The sequence below is a fragment of the Eleutherodactylus coqui genome, chromosome 11, assembly GCF_035609145.1.
Source record: "Eleutherodactylus coqui strain aEleCoq1 chromosome 11, aEleCoq1.hap1, whole genome shotgun sequence".
Classification (NCBI taxonomy): Eukaryota; Metazoa; Chordata; class Amphibia; order Anura; family Eleutherodactylidae; genus Eleutherodactylus; species Eleutherodactylus coqui.
Window position 1 is genome coordinate 32,621,267 of NC_089847.1, and position 19,121 is coordinate 32,640,387.

Sequence of the window (19,121 nt, forward strand, 5' to 3'; positions counted from 1 at the left end):
TCTGGTCAGAACGGCCCAGGTGGAGGGCAATTTGTTGCTATGGCCATCTAGCTTCTCCCATCCCATTAATGTGCCCCTCTCAGACTCTGGTAAAGGGGTGACATCTCTTCTCTGCGTCGTAGAGGCGTCTAGTTGTCAACAAGCTCCACACAAGCGGAAGAAGAGGTCACTACACACAAGGAGCCTCCGAGAGCCTTTTATAGGCCAAGTGGGCAACCACTTTTAGGGCCTCAGGTGACAAGACCGGTCATCTAATCACCACAACTCTAATCATTTGTATATCTGCCTAAGATGTAACTGCAGGACGGGTTTTGCAGTAAAACAATAACTTCTTCTAAGGGTGCGGTTTTTTTTTCATATAGAGTGTATCAGTTACATTGTATTTGTCTCTTTCAGTCACTTGAATAAGAGGACCACATACCTAGACCCCAGACTCGCCTTCACAGTTGAAGATCAACCAGCAAAGATGAACACAAGACAGAAATATGATGGGAACACCACCGCTATGGATATTCTTCAGGGTTGTGATCTGACCGGCAAAGTGGTCATTGTCACTGGAGCCAACACCGGCATTGGTAAGGACTTACTAAATGAAAATTCAAGATGCCAGCTAAGGTACTTGGTAGGTTACATCTCAGATTCTCTGTAGCCCATAATGTCCTTGTTTCTCCTGTATGATACACAGAGGCTATCAGACATTTGAGCTGCTGTTCTTTATGTAGAGAGTCGGACCAACTATTACAGCCTCTTCTAGTCCACAACATTGTGGCTGCACTGAATGTGGCACAGGCGTTATGCCGGATGCCTCTGTACACAGCTGTAGCTTCCACTCATCAGTATATATGGTTTGGTTGTGAACATGACTGCATCTGGCAGAACCGGCGTACTGTGATGTATGGAGAAGTTGTGAAGGACCTTGCACACGATAGTGGCTGGTGCCATGCTTGGTCAGACAGCGCAGAGGACCATCCCAAGAAAATAAGTAGAAATTTACTTTGAAGGAACCTGTCGGGCAATCCTATCTGTGGGCACCATGTTATAGAGCAGGAGTAGCTGAGGTATAATCTTTACATTATATCTCTTTATGTCATATATAAAATATATGTGTGTTTCTGGGAAAATATTTCTTATAACTTCCATTTCATTCATTTTACATTCCTGCTCTTTCTATATTTCTATATTTGGGAGTCTAGTGGGCGGTCCTATCAACGATTGACGTTATTTTTTTATGTGTCAGTTGCTGATAGGACCGCCCACTGGACTCCTAAATATAGAAAGAGCAGGGGTATAAGTGAATCAAACAGAAGTTAGACTGAATACTTTCCTATAAACCTACATACTAGTATCAATCTGCTCAGCTCCTCCTGCTCTATTACATGCTATCAGCAGATCAGACAGCATGTTCAAGGTGCCAGGTTCTCTTTAAAGGGATTGTCCCATCAGAGACAACCCATTTCAGTATGTGGAGCTTGGGGCAAACAGATAATAGTCCTAAATCCCTCTTCTAGCTGATTTTGTCCGGGGTAACTTTGGCCATCCAGATATATCTTGCAGCAGTAATATTACATCATAGCGGTTCACATAAGTGGCCGTCCTGTAAAACAAGGATAACTCAAAGTCTGCCCGTTCTTCTTTCAAAGCTGTAGTCTTCCTTAAAGTTGTTTACTGCTCGTTAATTGGGGAACTGGCCACCTCTGCTATGGATCAGAGATGTCTGACGTTTGGGCTCTGCAAACTCCATATGCAGTAATCTGTTGGGTGGCCGGAAGCTCTAGATCGCATGCTCATTAGCTCTTGGCCCGGCCACCAGCTACCGCTGCTCTCTGCTGTGTCTTTATAGAGAAGGGCTTCTGAGCAGCGGAGGGGGGTCATTATCACTCAACATTGAAATTGCAACACCAAGAAGAACAAACCATAAGGTTATGTAAATCAAGAAAGGAGACGCTGTCGCTAAAATATGCAAATGATAAACTTTCAAGCAGTGGGCTCCAATCTGTGGCCTGTGGGCGGGGCTTCAAAATCCAGATCAAAGGAAATTTTTTCAGCCACATGAAACCTCAAAAATGTGGATAGTCTTGTGGAATGATTGTGTGATGCCTCCTGTTCATCGAAGTGCATTATCGCCACTTGTTGCAAACTGAGAGGGACAGAATCCTTGCTCTGAGAGACCTTGGTTTATCACACCGGCTGATCACCATGCGCCAAAATGTCAGCACTGTTCCCAGCGTTGTGTGTCCCAGTGGAGAACCATCACAAATTGGATTGACAGCAGGAGGTGCACAAAGGTGAGTCTCTGTATGGATGGAACATCAGATTAGAAAAATGGGACATAGTGATCCATTGTGTACTGCAAGTGAAACTGGACGTTGCATCCCAAATTTAGGACCTCAAACAGTATCTACATAAACCATCAGAAGGCACTTGCTTGACGTTAGGCTACGAGTCAGACGACCAGTGACTGGTATTCCATCGACCTCATGATGCCACTACTATCAGAGGCTATCATAATGCAGAGCAAGACAACAATGGCGGCTGGAATGTAGGTCTGTCCTCTTCAGCAATGAGCCCCACTTTTGTCTCATACGCAATAATATCTGAAGATTGGTCTGGAGACAACATGGGTGCCATAAAGAGGCCTTCACGAGGGAATGCACAGCAGTACTACTACTGGGTTTATGGTTTGGGATAGCATAATATACGGTAGCCAGACCCCTCTAGTCTTCCTCCCAGGTACACTAATAGCTCAGCAATGATTAAGTTGGCCGTGGAACCAGTGGTACAGCTATTTATCCGAAGTGTCTTGAGGAATTGTTTTTCAACACGCCAACGCCGAGCCACATCTTGCTCATGGAACTGTGAGAGCCTGCGGGGCCTTAATGTTCTACCTGCAGCATCTCTGGACTTTTCTCTCGTCAAACACATCTGAGACATCATAGGTCAGCAATTGCGAAGAAAGCCGCCTGCAGTGCATCTTGATAATTTGCGTGCCCAAGTGCATTCAGCGTGGCAGAACATTCCTCAGACAACCAATCCTCACCTCACTGATAGCATGCCAAGTCGTGTAAGTACGTGTATTTCTGTGTGAGGCTCCGACTATCGACACAGAATAATGCCAGACTCACGCTGCTGGATTTGTATTGCTCATTCCGTGATCGCCGTCTGCGCGGACAATCCGCCGTAGAACGCAGGCATTGAAAGACAAGCATTTTTTATTTTTCGTTCACACTCGCATAAGAAAAATCAGAGTGCTCTATTTTGCCGTGGAATCTGCGCGGACGACCTCCATTGATGTGAATGGAGGTGTCCGACCCGTAGCAAATACACAGTGACGCAGCAGTGTAAGCCTTTGCGAGGCTCGCATTGAAATAGGACATGTGGCAGTATTCCGCAAGGAATTTCAGCCCATGTGCATTCGGCCTTGATGGAGGTACGCAGGGTCACTGGCCCGGCTGACAGCCGGGACCGCTGCGGGCGTCCTGCATGTGGAATCCAACCCGCTCGTGTGAGCCTGGTCTACATCAAGATGTTTTGAATATTTTGTTTCCATTTTTTCTCATTTGCATATTATTAACATGTCTATCCATCCTGAGACTTCCATAATTCCACAACGTTTCCTTCGTGGTTTTGTAATTGTAACATTGAGGAATGTATTACCTGGTGCCTTCCTTTCTCCTGGTTCGGCTGCTGACCTGCCTCTTCCTGGGGTCTCTCTTCAGTTTGCCAAGGTGGTTATGGAGATTTTTAGATTACCCAATGCACACTGTGCCTGACTGTACATGAGTAGTCTTAGGTTTCGTTCACGCAAATCTCGTGGTATGACCGCAGCAGGGCCACACGGAAATACCGCGAGATTTCCGCGGCAGAAATGCAGCTTCAAAACTTACGCCATTCACTGCGGATTTTGAGGCTGCTTCGCCACCTGTAATCCGCTGCGGCCTTCTCTCACCATAGAGAGGCCGCCGCGGAAACGGCGATACAATTGACATGCTGCGCCTTTGAATTCCGCGTAGCATGTCAATTTCAGCGTGTTACCGCAACGGGTTGTCCGCAACGTGTGGATGAGATTTTTGCAAATCTTGTCCACTTTGCTGGTTAAGCTCTGGCTTAAGGCCTCATGTCCACGGGGAGAATCAGGCCCGCTACGGATTCTACATGGAGAATCTGCAGCGGGTCCCTCCTGCCCCGCGGACATGAGCGCTGAAAATAGGAATTTAAAAGAATTTACCCATCCGTAGCGGGCAGGGAAAGTCTTCTCTTCCTCACGGCCGGATCTTCTTTTTCGGCCGGCGGATGAACTCGTCACAGCTGCGGCACGTCACCGACGTGCCGCGCGCATGCGCCGGGCACATCCGCCGAGCCGAAGCAAGAAAGATGCGGCCGTGAGGAAGAGAAGACCTTCCCGGTCCGCTCCGGATGGGTAAATTCTTTTAAATTCCTATTTTAGGTCTCCCGCGGATCCGGACGGCTTCCATAGGCTTCAATAGAAGCCCGCGGGAGCCTTCCCCGCGGGAGACCCGCATGAAAATGGAGCATGGTCCAGATTTTTTCATGCTCCATTTTTTTTAAAATCCCTTTTATTGACCATCCGCGGGTATTTATCTACCCCGCGGGTGGTCAATGCATCCCTATGGGGTGCGGATCCGCGGGCAGGAGAAGAGTTAAAATCTGCTGCGGATTTTAATTCTTTTTTTGCCCGTGGACATGAGCCCTAAGATTGCTGGCGGAGTGCAGAAAATCCGCGGCAATTCCGCCCCATGTGAACCCAGCCTTAACGCATCGCACGGTGCTCCTTTTGGCCAGTGTTGTTCACGTGACCAGCTCTGGCCAATCAGAAATAAGCATGCAGTGTCTGACTACCGATGCACAGTATGCCCTAGGCCATGTTGGGTCTTAATTTGTGCGGGACGAGTTGTATTTTTCAATGTTACTATTTAACGTACCATATAATGTGCTGAAAAACTTTTATAAATTCCTAAATGGAGTGAAATTGAGAAGAAAAAAAAAAACTGAATTTCGCAATCTTTGGGGGAGTATCTAGTCTTTTTACTTCATATATACTTTGTCAGAAGTGGCACAACTTTATTCTGTGCGTCAGTATTGATAAGACGATACCAAATTCACATAGTTTTTTTTTTTTCTGTACTACTTTTAAAATATAAAATCTTTTAAAGAAGAAAAAAAATTCTGTTGCCATCTTCTGACCGCCATAACCTTTTTTATCTTTCCGTCGATAGCGTTGTGCGAGGACTCATTTTTTCCTCAGGACAACCTTTGGTTTCTATTAGCCCCTCATATTGGTACATACAACTTTTGACAACTTTTTAGTTACTTTTTTTTCTTGGAGTTGGGATGACCCCCCCCCAAAAAAGCGCAATTCTGGCGTTGAGTATTTTATTTCTGACGACATCCATCATTTGGGATAACTTATGCGTTCTGAAGATAGAGAAAACGTTTATGCTTGCGAGCAATAGCATTTTATTGTTTATTATAAATACAGGAAAGTATTTTTCTTTACTTTTAGGCCTCATGTCCACGGGCAAAAGAAGAATTAAAATCCGCAGCGGATTTTAACTCTTCTCCCGCGCGCGGATCCGCACCCCATAGGGATGCATTGACCACCCGCGGGTAGATAAATACCCGCGGATGGTCAATAAAAGTGATTTTAAAAAAAATGGAGCATGAAAAAATCTGGACCATGCTCCATTTTCATGCGGGTCTCCCGCGGGGACGGCTCCTGCGGGCTTCTATTGAAGCCTATGGAAGCCGTCCGGATCCGCGGGAGACAAAAATCAGATTTTACTCACCCGCTCCGTTTCTTCTCTTTGCCGCGGCGCCATCTTCTCTCAGTCGCGGCCGGATCATTTTGCTTCGGGCCGGCGCATGCGCGGGGCAAGTCACCGACGTCATCCTGCACATCCGCCGGGCCGAAGAAAGAAGATCCAGCCGCGACGCAGAGAAGATGACGCGGCAGCGAAGGAAGGATCCGGAGCGTGCGAGAGGTGAGTTAATTCTGATTTATTCTTATTTTCAGCGCTCATGTCCGCAGGGCAGAAGGGACCCGCTACGGATTCTCCATGGAGAATCCGTAGCGGGCCTGATTTTCCCTGTGGACATGAGGCCTTAGTGTCCTATATTTTTACAGTAATCTCACCAGCCAGTTCTTCTAGATCTCGGGAAGGGTTAAATAAAGCAGTGAACAACTTGCCGGAGTTGTATATTTACCGTAAACTTCATAGATCTTCGGAGTGAGTGCTCTTTCAGTTTGAGGCGCTTTGTCCACCTCGGTATTGATTATTCCGCATTAGTTATTATAACACCTGCCCCCCCCCCCCCATCTGTGGAATATCTCTGTCTCCTTCCACAAGACGTCTCGGTCGTAGCTGATGAGCTTTCAAACACGACCGCACTTTGATGAATTGCTCCATAGTCTTGAAGTCTTGCGGTGAGCGGAGCACACAGGAACATATGTTCTTGTAAAGTCGTGGTCAGGGCCCTTCTAGGGCTGGTGTGTATTTAACTATGGAATATTAACATTTCGGGAGGGATGACTGACACGTGATGAACAGAATTACTTTCCTTTGAAAACACGCAGACAGAGAGAAGGTTCGGAAAGAATAACATTTGCTGAAGATCTCCGCCGTGAATACTGAGTGATCTCTCTTTCGCCGTGAGTCTCTAACAGGTGGCGGAATTTGACTATTGCTCAAATATTGAACATTATGCCAAGCCACTGGAGTCCCTGTTAATCACTGCCAAAGACCCACTTAATACTGCTCCTCTCTGCTGCTCCCTGAGACGTCTCATGCTTTCCAAAAAGCTTTTGACTCTTGGCACCGGGTTGGTGTCAGACCTGCCAGACTGAAATCCTGAGATAAGTTATGTTGGGGGCTCCGATATGAAGAAAAGGGCTTGCTTTTCCATATTCACCCTGGCAAGGCTGCAGAATTTTCCTTAGAATGACTCTGACAGTTGATATACTGTACAGAGTTTTACATATACACAGTTACCTTTTTTTTTAAAGTTCTGGTTTATTATTGCCCATAGTTGACAGCTACTTTCAAATAATATTGCTTAACCCTTTGAAGACACGGACATTTTCTGTTTTTTCTTTGTTTTATCCTCTCCGCTTTCAAAAAAAAGTAACTTTTTCGCTCGTGTCATTGGGGAACATAGCAAAGACCGTGGGATATAGCTACTGCCACTAGGAGGCGACACTAAGCAGAAAAGTGTTAGCTCCGCCCACTGGCTATATCCCCTCCTGCCGACACCAAGCTACTCAGTATTTAGCTTAGTGTTAGGACACTGTGCTGCCGTTGTTTTGTCTGGTGGCAGTCCAGCCTAGGGGACGGGCTCTGCATACTTTAGACCTAGTACCGAGCACTGAAGATCTATTTGTAACAGACTTCGTCATTTTGACGCTCTGATTCTTTATTCGTGATAGCGGAAGGTCCAAGAAGTGGTCTCACGGCCTCCAAAGTTACCATCTCACACTGGATTCGCTCGGTGGTAGTTGAGACCTACCGGGCTATGGGTAAGACACCGCCGTTTCGGGTGACAGCACACTCTGCCTGGGCGGTGGGCAATCTGTCATTGGGCCTCCGCTTCACAAGTGTGTAGGGCGGCTACTTGGTCGTCACTACACACTTTTTTCTAGGTTCTACCAAATTCACACTTTTGCGTCAGCCGATGCTTCGCTAGGTTGGAAGGTTTTACAGACGGCTGTAAACTGACCGCATGTGTTTATGATTTTCCTTTTCCCTCCCTCGGGGACTGCTTTGGAACGTCCCACGGTCTTTGCTGTGTCCCCCAATGAAACGAGCGAGAACAGAGGCTTTTTACTCACCATAAACTCTCTTTCTCGTCTTGTCATTGGGGGACACCGCACCCACCACTTATTTATATGACACCATTTTTTGTCCTGGCCGGGACCTTGGATCTGTAAGTTGCACACGGTGCTGTGTTTTCGTTACAGTTATAGCCTTTGTGTCATATTACTTACTATTGTTGTCTTTCCGTTCCCGCGCGACTGCTCCTCCTGCTGGCATACAAACTGAGTAGCCTGGCGTCGGCAGGAAGGGATATAGCCAGCGGGCGGAGCTAACACTTTTTTGCTTAGTGTCGCCTCCCTTTGTTGTGTCTCCCAATGACGAGACGAGACAGAGATTTTATGGTGAGTAAAAAATAGTCTTTTTTTATCTTTCCGCCTACATAGCTGTAACACAATTGCACTTTTTTGGTGGTGGTGGGGTTCTTGTTTTTGAAGTGTGCACACTGTGGCAAAAATGACATGATCATTTTATTGTGTTGGTCAGTACAATTAAGACATACCAAATTTAGTTTTTGTTGTTGTTGTGCTGCCTTAAAAAAATACAGTAATAAAAACTTTCTGTCATTGCCTCGGGCCTGACTTGGGTTATAGGAGACGGGACCAGAAGTGCCCTAGCTGGCTTCACTTCAGTTAAGATCAATGGTAGCTGGAGCAACTATTACACTTCCAGCACTTTCGCCTCCCATTCTTGGGACAGGTGCAGAAGTGTAGTAGCCGCTTCAGCTTCCATTAATTTCAAAGGGAGTGAAGCCACTTCCGGTCCCATCTCATATGACACACGTCTGCTATTGTGACAGACAGGCCATGTGATGACTGAGGATGCTGTATGGTCGGCCCCCAGTGATTTACTATTGCTGAGCTAGCCTGAGGATAGGTCAACAATAGCATTTTGTCTGGAAAACCCCTTTAATTTTTTTCTGGAGATGGAGTGACCAAAAAAGTGCAATTATGGAATTCTGTATTTTTTTTTCCTGATGGCATTCACAATAAAAAATAAATAATACTTTATTTTAATATATCAGACTTTTACAGGTATGGTAATAGCAAATATGTTTGGTTTTTTAAACATTTTTTTATTGAAAATATGGAATTAGGTTTCATTTTAAACGTTTAGTTGTTTATTATTTTTGGAAATAAACTTTATTTTACTTATTTTTAAGTCCTCTAAGCAGACTTGTACTACCGATCGTTTGATTACTTATGCAATGTACTGCAATACTTCAGTACTGCAGTATATTCTATTTCTGCAGGCATTCTATTAAGATATGCCATAGGCGTGTCTTATTGGGCAGAAACACATGGTAGTCCCAGAGGCCTCCTGTAGGCCCCAGGCTGCCATAGCACCTGAATGGCACCCCTAGATCTCATAGGGGTCCATTTGGGACATTAAAATGCCGATTGGAACATATAAGTGTCGATGTCAGAATTGACAGTGGCATTAAAATGATTAACAAGGGAGAAACGCAGGGCAATGGGGTGTTGGCTGTCAATGAAAGCCGACACCCGCTGTGTTTGGATTGGTCTTAGCTCCTGAGCCAACTCCATAAATCCTTGTGCACGTCCTTTGTACATGTATAGTGAATGTTACCAAGGGGTTAATGATGGCAAAATATTTGACCCGAGAGGATTGTCTCATTACACACTCTTTTTAACTTTCATAATCAAACTTATGAATCTTGGAAGGAAGGGATAAAAAGACAAAAAATGGCTGTAAACTCAAGGGATGCATCTGCAGAGACGGCCGACACGTGTTTGTCCTTTCCACTGGGAAACCTGGGATCTTGGGGCCCCTTGTTCTTGGCAATAATAGGGGTCCCAGACATCGAGCCTTAGCTTTAGATTACCTTTATCACCTGTCTGATGGGTTATAAGAGTAAAAAATTAGTTGCTGTGGGACAACCACTCTAAGAGCTCATTCACCTGCATATTCTGTGTCTTTGCAGTCCCTGTATTTCATGGAATAGCGATTTATCACAGGGGGCGGTGATCTATGTGGAAATTACGCAGCATGTTCTATTTTGCATCATGGACCAGAATCGGACATGCAATGTTCACTACCCGTGGGTGTTGGGCAGCACACAGACGTGTATGTTTGATGTCTGATGCAAGTTGCGCCCACAAATCTCGGGGTTAACGCCATTTCATCCGTGTTAATAGGTCCTTAAGATTATGAATATAATTTTAATAATTTTGGCCTTTTTCTCAGGGGTGATACCTCCAATGCCAACGATTGGCATTTCTTTTTTTGTAAAGCAATACATTTACTGTAACCCCCAACAATTGTAATAAGACCTCATGAAGCAGCTGCTTGTGCATTTCTAATGCTCCCATTATTCTATGTGGAGCTATACAAATATGTATGCACAGAGCTCCCCCTAGTGGAGGCTTGTAAAGGCTAGCTACACCTCTGTATAATCTTGCAGCATTCTTTATTGGGATTTCTTTTGGCACTGATTATGGTGGGGTTCTCTCCTGGGACTGTTAATGGAGGAGGACACTGTGCTTGCTCTGTTAAATGGGCACCTTAGTATGTTGTGAGTTTACATGAATATGTTTTGTAAACGTGGACAACTAATGTCTACAAGCTTCATACAGTATAGAGCTAATTTGTATATGCATATCTTGTCCTGATCACGAGCTACAGCTTGTATTGTACACTGATTGATCATTACATTAGGAGCACCTACTCAATAACGGGTTGGTCCAGCTTCTTAAGTGATCACGGATTTCTGACCTTGGAGAACAGATTTCACAAGGTGGCGAACATCCTTCATACTCAACTTGACTCATGCCCGCTGCAGCAGCCCCGTCAGTTGGTGCACATTTTGTGGGTAAGTGGGGGCAGATCTGACAACACTTTCCCAAATATATTCAATGGAGTTTCAGTCTGGTGAGTTTGGAGGCCAAGACAGTGTGGAGAATTCATTGTCATGTTCTTCCAACCACTACTTAGTGATCCGAGCTCAATGACACGGAGCCTTGTCCTTTCGAAAGATGGCACTGCAGTCGGGGAAGACTTCCTGAAGATATGGGTGCAGATGGTCAGCTAACCGGTCCCTGAAGCATTCACCATTCAGGGACTGTGGTATGATGACCAACTGTCTAGGTCATTCCAAGAAAATACTGCCATGAACATGACACCATCACCACCGGTCTGTTGAACCCCAGTAATGCACCGATGGGATACTGCTCGGTGCTATTGACACCAGATGCAGACCCGGCCATTCAGCAGGAAACTGATGACCTTCTGCCACATCTCCAAGCTCCATTCTCATCTTTCCTGAACCCATGTGAGGCATTGTTAGCGGTGATGCGGGGTCATCGTTATTGCTCCATAGTCGATGCAAGGTATACTGCATAGTGATTGTGAAATTTGTCTATATTCTCTTCTGTTGTACTGTTGGGTCAATTGGTCCACATCGCTGCTGAGATACCAGATGTACCACCCAATGCTCACCTTTAGGATCAACCACACATGGCCTGCTGCTGTATGAGCTGTCGGATATCTGTGCATGGTTCAACCAGCCATGGTTCAGGAACAACTAACAAATGCCACTGATTCAGAAATCCGGGCACCAACAATCTACCCGTGGTGAAAGTCACTCAAGTCACCCCCGTTTACCCACGACTGCCAAATGTAGACTTCTGCTGCACAGATGAGAGGTCAGAACATTATCTGATAGCGGATTGTGACGTGTCCCTCATGTGGTACTGAGTTACTAATCACAAGGTGGTATGCGCCAAATGTTCCTAACACAATAATTGCTCAGTGTACATACTCCAGAGCTGAATTTACAATTCTGCAGCTTCAAGTTGCATCTTAGGACATTGACCTGTCGGGTTGCCATTAGCAGTTTCTCCCATTTTTCTTAACTTTTTTTTTCCCCACCTAATTTCTTCCTTCTTTTGTAGTTGGAGAGGTTGCATATTTTCTTTTTATTGTATGAACCGCACATGGTGACGGATATAAAACTGCTGGAAAATAAATGCTCTCAATACTCACATTGAAGGCTCACGGGGGATGTAAGATCCAGACTCAGGAGGTGATTGCTTTACACATTATGAATTTCATAAAGCCTACTGTATCACTGTTGGGTGTCATACTACATTGTGGGCTCTAGAGGGCACTGTTGCTCTTCAGTATTAGCTCAGCACTACAACGGAATACTACAGTCTTTGTAAAAAGAAAAATGTAGCACCTAGAAGGAGTACAATCACACATAAAAAGTTTCACTCAATTCCGACAACTCCTTCTAGGTGCTTGTTTTTTTTATTTTTTTTTTTACAATGAGTGTATTTTGCCTTGAAAAACTCTAAAGAGGCTTCAACTGTTTAACCCTGAAACTTTTATGTATAGTAACACGAGTTCCGTATTAATTCTATGTAGCGTTTGTCATAGTTGTGCTATTAACTATATACATCTTTTTCTTTGTGAGTCTTGGGATTCTGTATTCTCCCTTTCATCACAGTGTCTTTCTTTCTTGTTGCGGCAGTGAATTGGCAGGAGCCCTCTTCTACCTCCGTCTGCATACTGAGATGCAATAGAGAAATAGACATGCTCAATCATGCGTTGTACATACGTCATGCCGTGTAGCCTTTGTTGGGTGGCTGTGGACAACCTCTCTACCAGTGTCCTTCATCAATAAAGACCTTCATCGTTCGGTTTAAATACCGATCATTCAGTCATTTTCATTCACTTATGCAGAAAATATGAACGAATTAACGATTTCTCACTTGAATAAGCCACGATGACACATCTAAACGAACACTAAGGCCAACTTCACATGAGCGTAAGCACATTCGCGCACCCCTTAGCGCGCCTTTTTTGTGATATGAACGAGCCTTTTTGCGCACGAGTCGGCGTCTTTTACTGTACTTTTTTCTGCCTGCGGAGCATGTTTTTTGTGCATGGGGCACAAACACACGCCAATTGAAATGGCTAATTGGTCTAATGAATTCCAAACGTGGTCTTTTTTTTCAGCCGAATTACGCAGTGTTTGATGCGTCTCCTTGCTTATTGCGCACGTATTTGAGCACCCTCCCTATTGACCTCTATGGTGACCTTTGTAGCGAAAATTGTAGACACATAGAACCTGTTCTATCTGTTTTTGCGCGACCCAAATGCACATGCCAAAATACGAAAATGTGAACGAAATAATTGACATCAATGGGTTCCATTTTCTGCGCATTGTGTGTGCAAGTACGTCCGTATGAAGCCGGCCTCAGAGGACGCAGGCCTTAAGGTGCTGGTTCACACTGCTGTGCCTGCTTAGTATTTAGTTCTACAACCCAACTGCTCCATTCCTATCCCTTGAAGGGGAGATGATGCTATTGCTCTGGGGCCGATTTCTCCTTTGTATTGGCTGTAGAGGTGACTAAGGGGATTTGGGGGTCCTGCTTCACCTCTAGTGGCATAGTTTGTATTTTTTTTCCCCCAATCTTTAAAAAATTCTCTTGGCTCCAGCACAAACCGCACTGCATTTAGGGCTCATCCACACGGGCGTATGCAACTTCTGTCTGTAAAAAATGCACTTTTTCGCAGCGTGTGTATGTGCGTGTTACACGTGTCTTTTCTGCATATGGGCGTTTGTGTTGTATCTGTAGTAAAATTACAGCGGGGATTAAAGCCCCTGTTCTGCAATCAATCAGAAGCATGTCGGGTTGTCAGCTGTTAGTCACAGCTGAGAACCTGGAGGAGAAGGGAGTTTTAACCCTTTTTGCCTCCTTCTTTCTTTAGTACACATCGCTCAATGAGCGATATGTACTAGAAAGTGAAAGCGCGAGTGTTTCTTCCACTACGCGAGCCGGCAGTCAGTGACTGCCGGGTTGTAGCAGACCCTGATCAGCTCTGTCAGTAACTATTGTCACTATAGGGGATGTTCTTCCCTGTAACTGGGGCTCCTATGCATGCTGCTTCTATGGATGCCCCAGCTACAGTAGGAAAGTATCAAATGTAAAAAAAAAATTAAAAATGTAACTGTCCCCCCCAGAGGTCTTCTATGACATCATGGGGAACATAGATAGTAAAAAGAATAATTACATATATAAGTAAAAACAAATTACAGAATAAAACAACAATATATACATAAGAGCTTATTTACACGAGCGTATACATCGGCCGGTGTTTTCACGGCCTATATATATATATATACATATATATATATATATATATATATATACCCTTCTCTCACCGGCTCTCTGCCTCTCTCCTTCACGCTGGCGGTTCAAATGGGAGGGGGTGGAGCAGGTGCAGAGCTAAGCTCAGCTCTGTCCCACCTACTCCCATTGCTGGCTATGGACAAGGGGAGGGGCGGGACAGATATATGCTCGTGTAAATAAGCCCTAAGAAAGAAAATTACCCAAAGCCAGCCAAAACCGTCGCTATATGCACCCTGGAAGCCGTTCCCATCGTTTATTTTAGCGTAAATATACCAATTAAAAAATAACTATAAATGTTAAAAAAAAATATTTTTTTTTTAAGCTTTTAACCCCCAATGAAACTAAAAAAAAACAGAAAAAAAATGCAGCAAAAAATAATTTTGGTAGCTAAAGGAAAAAAATAGGGCAGTAATAATACTACCACATGGGTAAAATCCCTAAAAAGTGTCTGGTCCTTAAGGGGTTAATGGGCAATTTTGTTCAATGAATACCAAAGTCAGATCAGTTTGCGTAAAAAAGGCCCGTCTGAATGTGACAATTTAATTCAGTGGGTTCATATGCTTTCCGTATTCATGTAGTAAATGCTTCCGGAATACGGACAGAAGATACATCTGTGTGAAGCGTCTGATGCAAGCTGTTTTTGTGTCACATTGTCCGTTCTCGAGCGCGCTCTCTCGTGCGAAATCAGCCTTAGGAGTCATGTGTCTGTTTACCAGGAGCAAGACAGATTTTCAATCTATGCATGTAAAAAGAATGTTTCCATTCACAGACAGCAAGCAAGAGATATTTGAAATGGTGTGGAAATTATATTACAAAGTAGGTCAACTTTTCAGTATCCAGTGAATAAGACTAAAATGTGAACAGTGTGGGATTTTCACTACTTCCGGACTGCCAAACTTCATCGAGGTGCATTCAGTCATACTAGAATATTCTGCTGTTGAAATCTGCATGTCTAAATGCAGATTTTTACTTGTAATTGGCAACAAAATGAAGGCATTTTACAATTTGCATGTTCGTGCTCTTTCACAGCTGCGCTGGGGGATCCCACTTTTCTGGCTATAAAAGGGTCCGCCCGCTTTCTGCTCACCTGCGCGGCTTTTGGATGGAATTTCCAACCGCTTCTGTGACGGAACCTTCGGCCGGAAGTTCTGACGCAGATGTGAAACCAACCTTAGATGACATGCAGAACTACTTATCCCCATTCATTTCTATTGGACTGACAGGTGGCTCAGTGCGCGTTTAACTACTCAGGTGCTGCGATTAATACAGAAATGCTGACTGTGCTGTCTGAGCAGCTAGCTGGAGGAGGAGGGCCTCCTGTTCCTCGTGTGACACTATCCTGGGGTGCTGATGAGTTGCCATGGTAGCTTGGAGTCCAGTAATGGCGCCTAGGCCCGTCATGGTGCTTAAAGGTGTATTTCAGGGATATGCTATTGATCACCTATCCTCAGGATAGATCATCAATAGTTGATCGACTAGGGTCTGCCACTGATTGGGTGCCCACTGTCAGCACTGCTACACACTGATACAAAGCAGTAGCTACTGCTCCGTCCCCTATCTAGTGGCTGGCACTTGTAACTACAGGCGCAGCTTTCATTAATTTAATGAGACCCCAGCCAGCAATTACCAGCACCAGGGTTAGAGCAGCAGCCTCCGGCTATACCTCTCTATGAAAACGGCACTGACGTTGATCTCTATAAAAACGGCACCCAATCGGCTGGGGTCTCTAGCGGCGAACCACAGCCAATCAACTATCCTGAGCATACATCATCAATAGTATTTCCATGAAAAACCCATTTTAATAAGCTCATATCAGAAGTAAAATATATTGTCCTAGCCTATGCTGTAATATTTTGTATAGGCTCACACAATTGCAGATTCAGGTCCCCTATGAGGCCTAAAAAAATAGAGGTAAGTTTAATTACATTTTTTTAAATATTAACACCCGTGTATATGCGGAGCTTTCATAGAAATAGTATACCGGGTTAGTATGTGTATACAACATAGTACCGACTGGGATCACTTAGCAAATCATATATGGCCTATAACTATGGCCGATCACCCGCTTCAGTGTACCATAACTGTTCTATTGACGGCCAGACCAAGCCCACAAAAGGGGCAGCAGAGGGAATGATGTTGGATGATTGGTGTTCTGCTCTCACACCCCTAGGGGGAGTGTCTGACAAGGGACTCATAAGGAGACACTGCCTCTACACAAGCCATACACCTCCAGTCTACCATCAGGGCTGAAGGATATAGGCTTTGACTGCTGCTTTAATATTTTGGTGTACCTCACCACTACCTTTCTACTTTTGCTTATCATGGGGCTTTGTCTGGACAACTAGATAGGTAGTTAGGTAGCACTTACAGATTTAGGTCAGTTCGTTGGTCCACTGGCTAACATATCTATTGAAGCCAGTATAGGGACAGTTAGCTTACATCTGATTACCTAGATGAATAACCATCTGACCACTAGGCAAAAAGTGGGTATTTTACACCAGCTAAAATTTGTGTGTTTCAATTGGGGCATTTTTCCACCTATTCCTTAGCCACCGCCTATAATTAATCTAGCATGCAGTCATCTATATTTACTTTCGTTCATTTAGGGGTTTAGGGTGACTCTCTTACCCCTATAAGGACTAAGGTGCAAGACAAGAAAGTCACAGTTTTGCTTGCGCCTTTAACTGTAAAATAGGTTCTCTTGTGGTTTCTGAGGAGCCGCTGACACGGCAGAAACGCGTTGGGCCAGTTCCTTAAGAACAAACTGCTGTCTGTGAGGGCAGATTCTCCACTATTCAGTCTAATATAGGGCACATACATCTACCCCCGACTGATTGAGATTACAGTGGATGTTGATTAGAGATGAGCGAACGTGCTTGTTTAGAGCAATTACGTGCGCGCGCGTGTGCCTGTTGCGAGAGGCTTGCACGCTCTATCTCTGTGAGTTATAGTGGCTGGCTGGGAGCTCCGATCAGCAGGCTTGATTTGTCTCCGCCCTAAGGGCGGGGACTCCTGAACATAGTCTGGCAACTGCTGATAGCAGTTGCCAGTTATTGGTTCCGTCCTCTGTGTGTTTGACCTCGGTCCTGCTCCAGTGGAAGTTACCCTGTCCCCATCCAGCTCTGCCTGTGTTCTGTGGTTTTGTTCCTGTTGGTTATTCCATCTGCCTAGCCTGTCAGTACTAGTGAGTTGTCACCTGCATAGGTACGGCGGTTCCTTCCTGTCCTGCCTTTAGGCAGCGTAGGGTCAGAGTTGGCGGCCTTGACGTGTCCACCTTCAGGGCTATCTCCAGGAAGGGACATTGGCGTGGGTTAGAGTCAGGGAGCCCCCCGCCGTGCGTACCTATGCACCCCACTAGTACTGCAACAATAAGTTTTAAAATTAATTATTAAAGGTTACTTTTTAATTGAGAATTACGCAGTGAACACCATGTCCATAAAAGTCCAAACTATTATTAAATTATTTCTCCGACATGATGAGCACTGTAAGAAAAAAAAATCTGTAATGCCAGAATTGCAGGTTTTATGGTCACCCTACCTCTAAAAAAAATTTGAATAAAAACTGATCAAAAAGTCTTATCTACCCCATAATGGTACCAATAAAAACGGCAGCTCACCTCGTATGGGGAAAAATGCCCTCACACTGTTCTAGTGAGAGAAAAGTAAATAATGTAAAAAGTAAAATGTCATGGGGTCAGATAATGGTGACAAAAAGCTAATTTTTTAAGGTAGTAAAACATAATAATAACTCTATAAATAAGGTACCATCATAATAGCACAGATCCACAGACTCCATCAGAAAATGGTGCAATTTAGTTTCTGTTCTATTTTATCTCACTTAGAAATTTTTCGAAGCTTTTCTATACCTTAAATAGTACGTTAAATGTACCAATAAAAAAAAATGTGTCATGCAAAAATACGTCTCTGTGGATGGAAACATAAAACACACACATATATATAGCTCTTGGAACATGAATAAAAGACAATAAAACATGGCCGATCTTTACGGTATTGGTCTGACAACAACACAACATTGCATTCAGCGCTGCCTGTGATTGGCTAAGTGCTGTGACCAATCACGGGCGGCACTCAACTGTCATAAAATAAATGGCTGACTGCTGCCTGTGATTGGCTGAGCACTCAGCCAATCAAATAGAGCCTATTCAGCAGGCGGGGATTTAAAATCCACGCCTGCTGGAAGAGCTTCAGAGCAGTGCAGTGAGAAGACAGGCTGGACGCGCCTGAGCCCCGGCAGCTGAGGAGAAGTGAGTATATTTGTTTTTATTTTTAACACATTCTTGGGATGATTTTCAGGGAATGGCTTATATTTAAAGCCCTTCCCTGAAAATCCCTGCAGGGCTTGCCGGCAGCCCACTGCTTTCAATGGGACTGCAGAAGCTCAGGCCCCATTGAAAGCAATGGGAGAACATCGCGATCCTCTGCCACAGCTGTGACAGGGGATTCTTTACTTCCCGCGGGGAGTCCCCTTGTGACTGAACACTGTGACAGTGCGGTTACAGTGTTCAGTGACAAGGGGACTCCCCGTGGGGAATATTTACACGCACCACGGACGCATGTCCTATCTTTTACAGGTGTGCGTGTTTGCACGCCTGTAAAACATGGACGTGTGAATACACTATAGGGAACCAATGGTTTTAATAGACGCGTGGTTTTGTGCGCACAATTGTGCGCATGTAAACACGCTTATCTGAATCCACCCCTACGCTGTAAGAAAGTTTTATTTTGTATTTTAGTATTATACTGGAACATGTATGTATTATACGTACACATCACTTCTAATATATAACTTATTTCCACATTATAAGATATGCATCATAAAGTTAAAACTATGAGTGTCTTCACTTTGCTCATGCAAAATATATATTACATATATGCCATCTTGTATGTTGACCAGAAAGCCAGTTTGTATCATATATGATACATATACATTTTTCTGTGTACCGCTACTGCTTGTGAATATTTGTAGACAAATTAATGTTTATGTCATTGCTTTAGCCTTTTAGAACAAGAAAATATGTTTTCTTACCTTGCATTCCATAAACATTCAATTATATTCACTCACATATATCTACTGGTTCTGCTGTTATAGGAAGAGCTGACTTCCTTCTATATAA

The 19,121-nt window shown here is 44.3% G+C and overlaps 1 protein-coding gene across 4 annotated transcripts in view; it reads left to right on the plus strand.

Moving 5' to 3' along the window:
• Positions 1–19,121, plus strand: part of WWOX (WW domain containing oxidoreductase) — a 919,890-nt gene that overhangs the window by 18,140 nt on the left and 882,629 nt on the right. For all 4 annotated transcript variants that reach the window (XM_066583725.1, XM_066583726.1, XM_066583728.1 and 1 more), the window contains exon 5: positions 397–575. In XM_066583725.1, the coding sequence (XP_066439822.1) occupies positions 397–575 (179 nt within the window). The remainder of the gene's footprint in view (positions 1–396; positions 576–19,121) is intronic.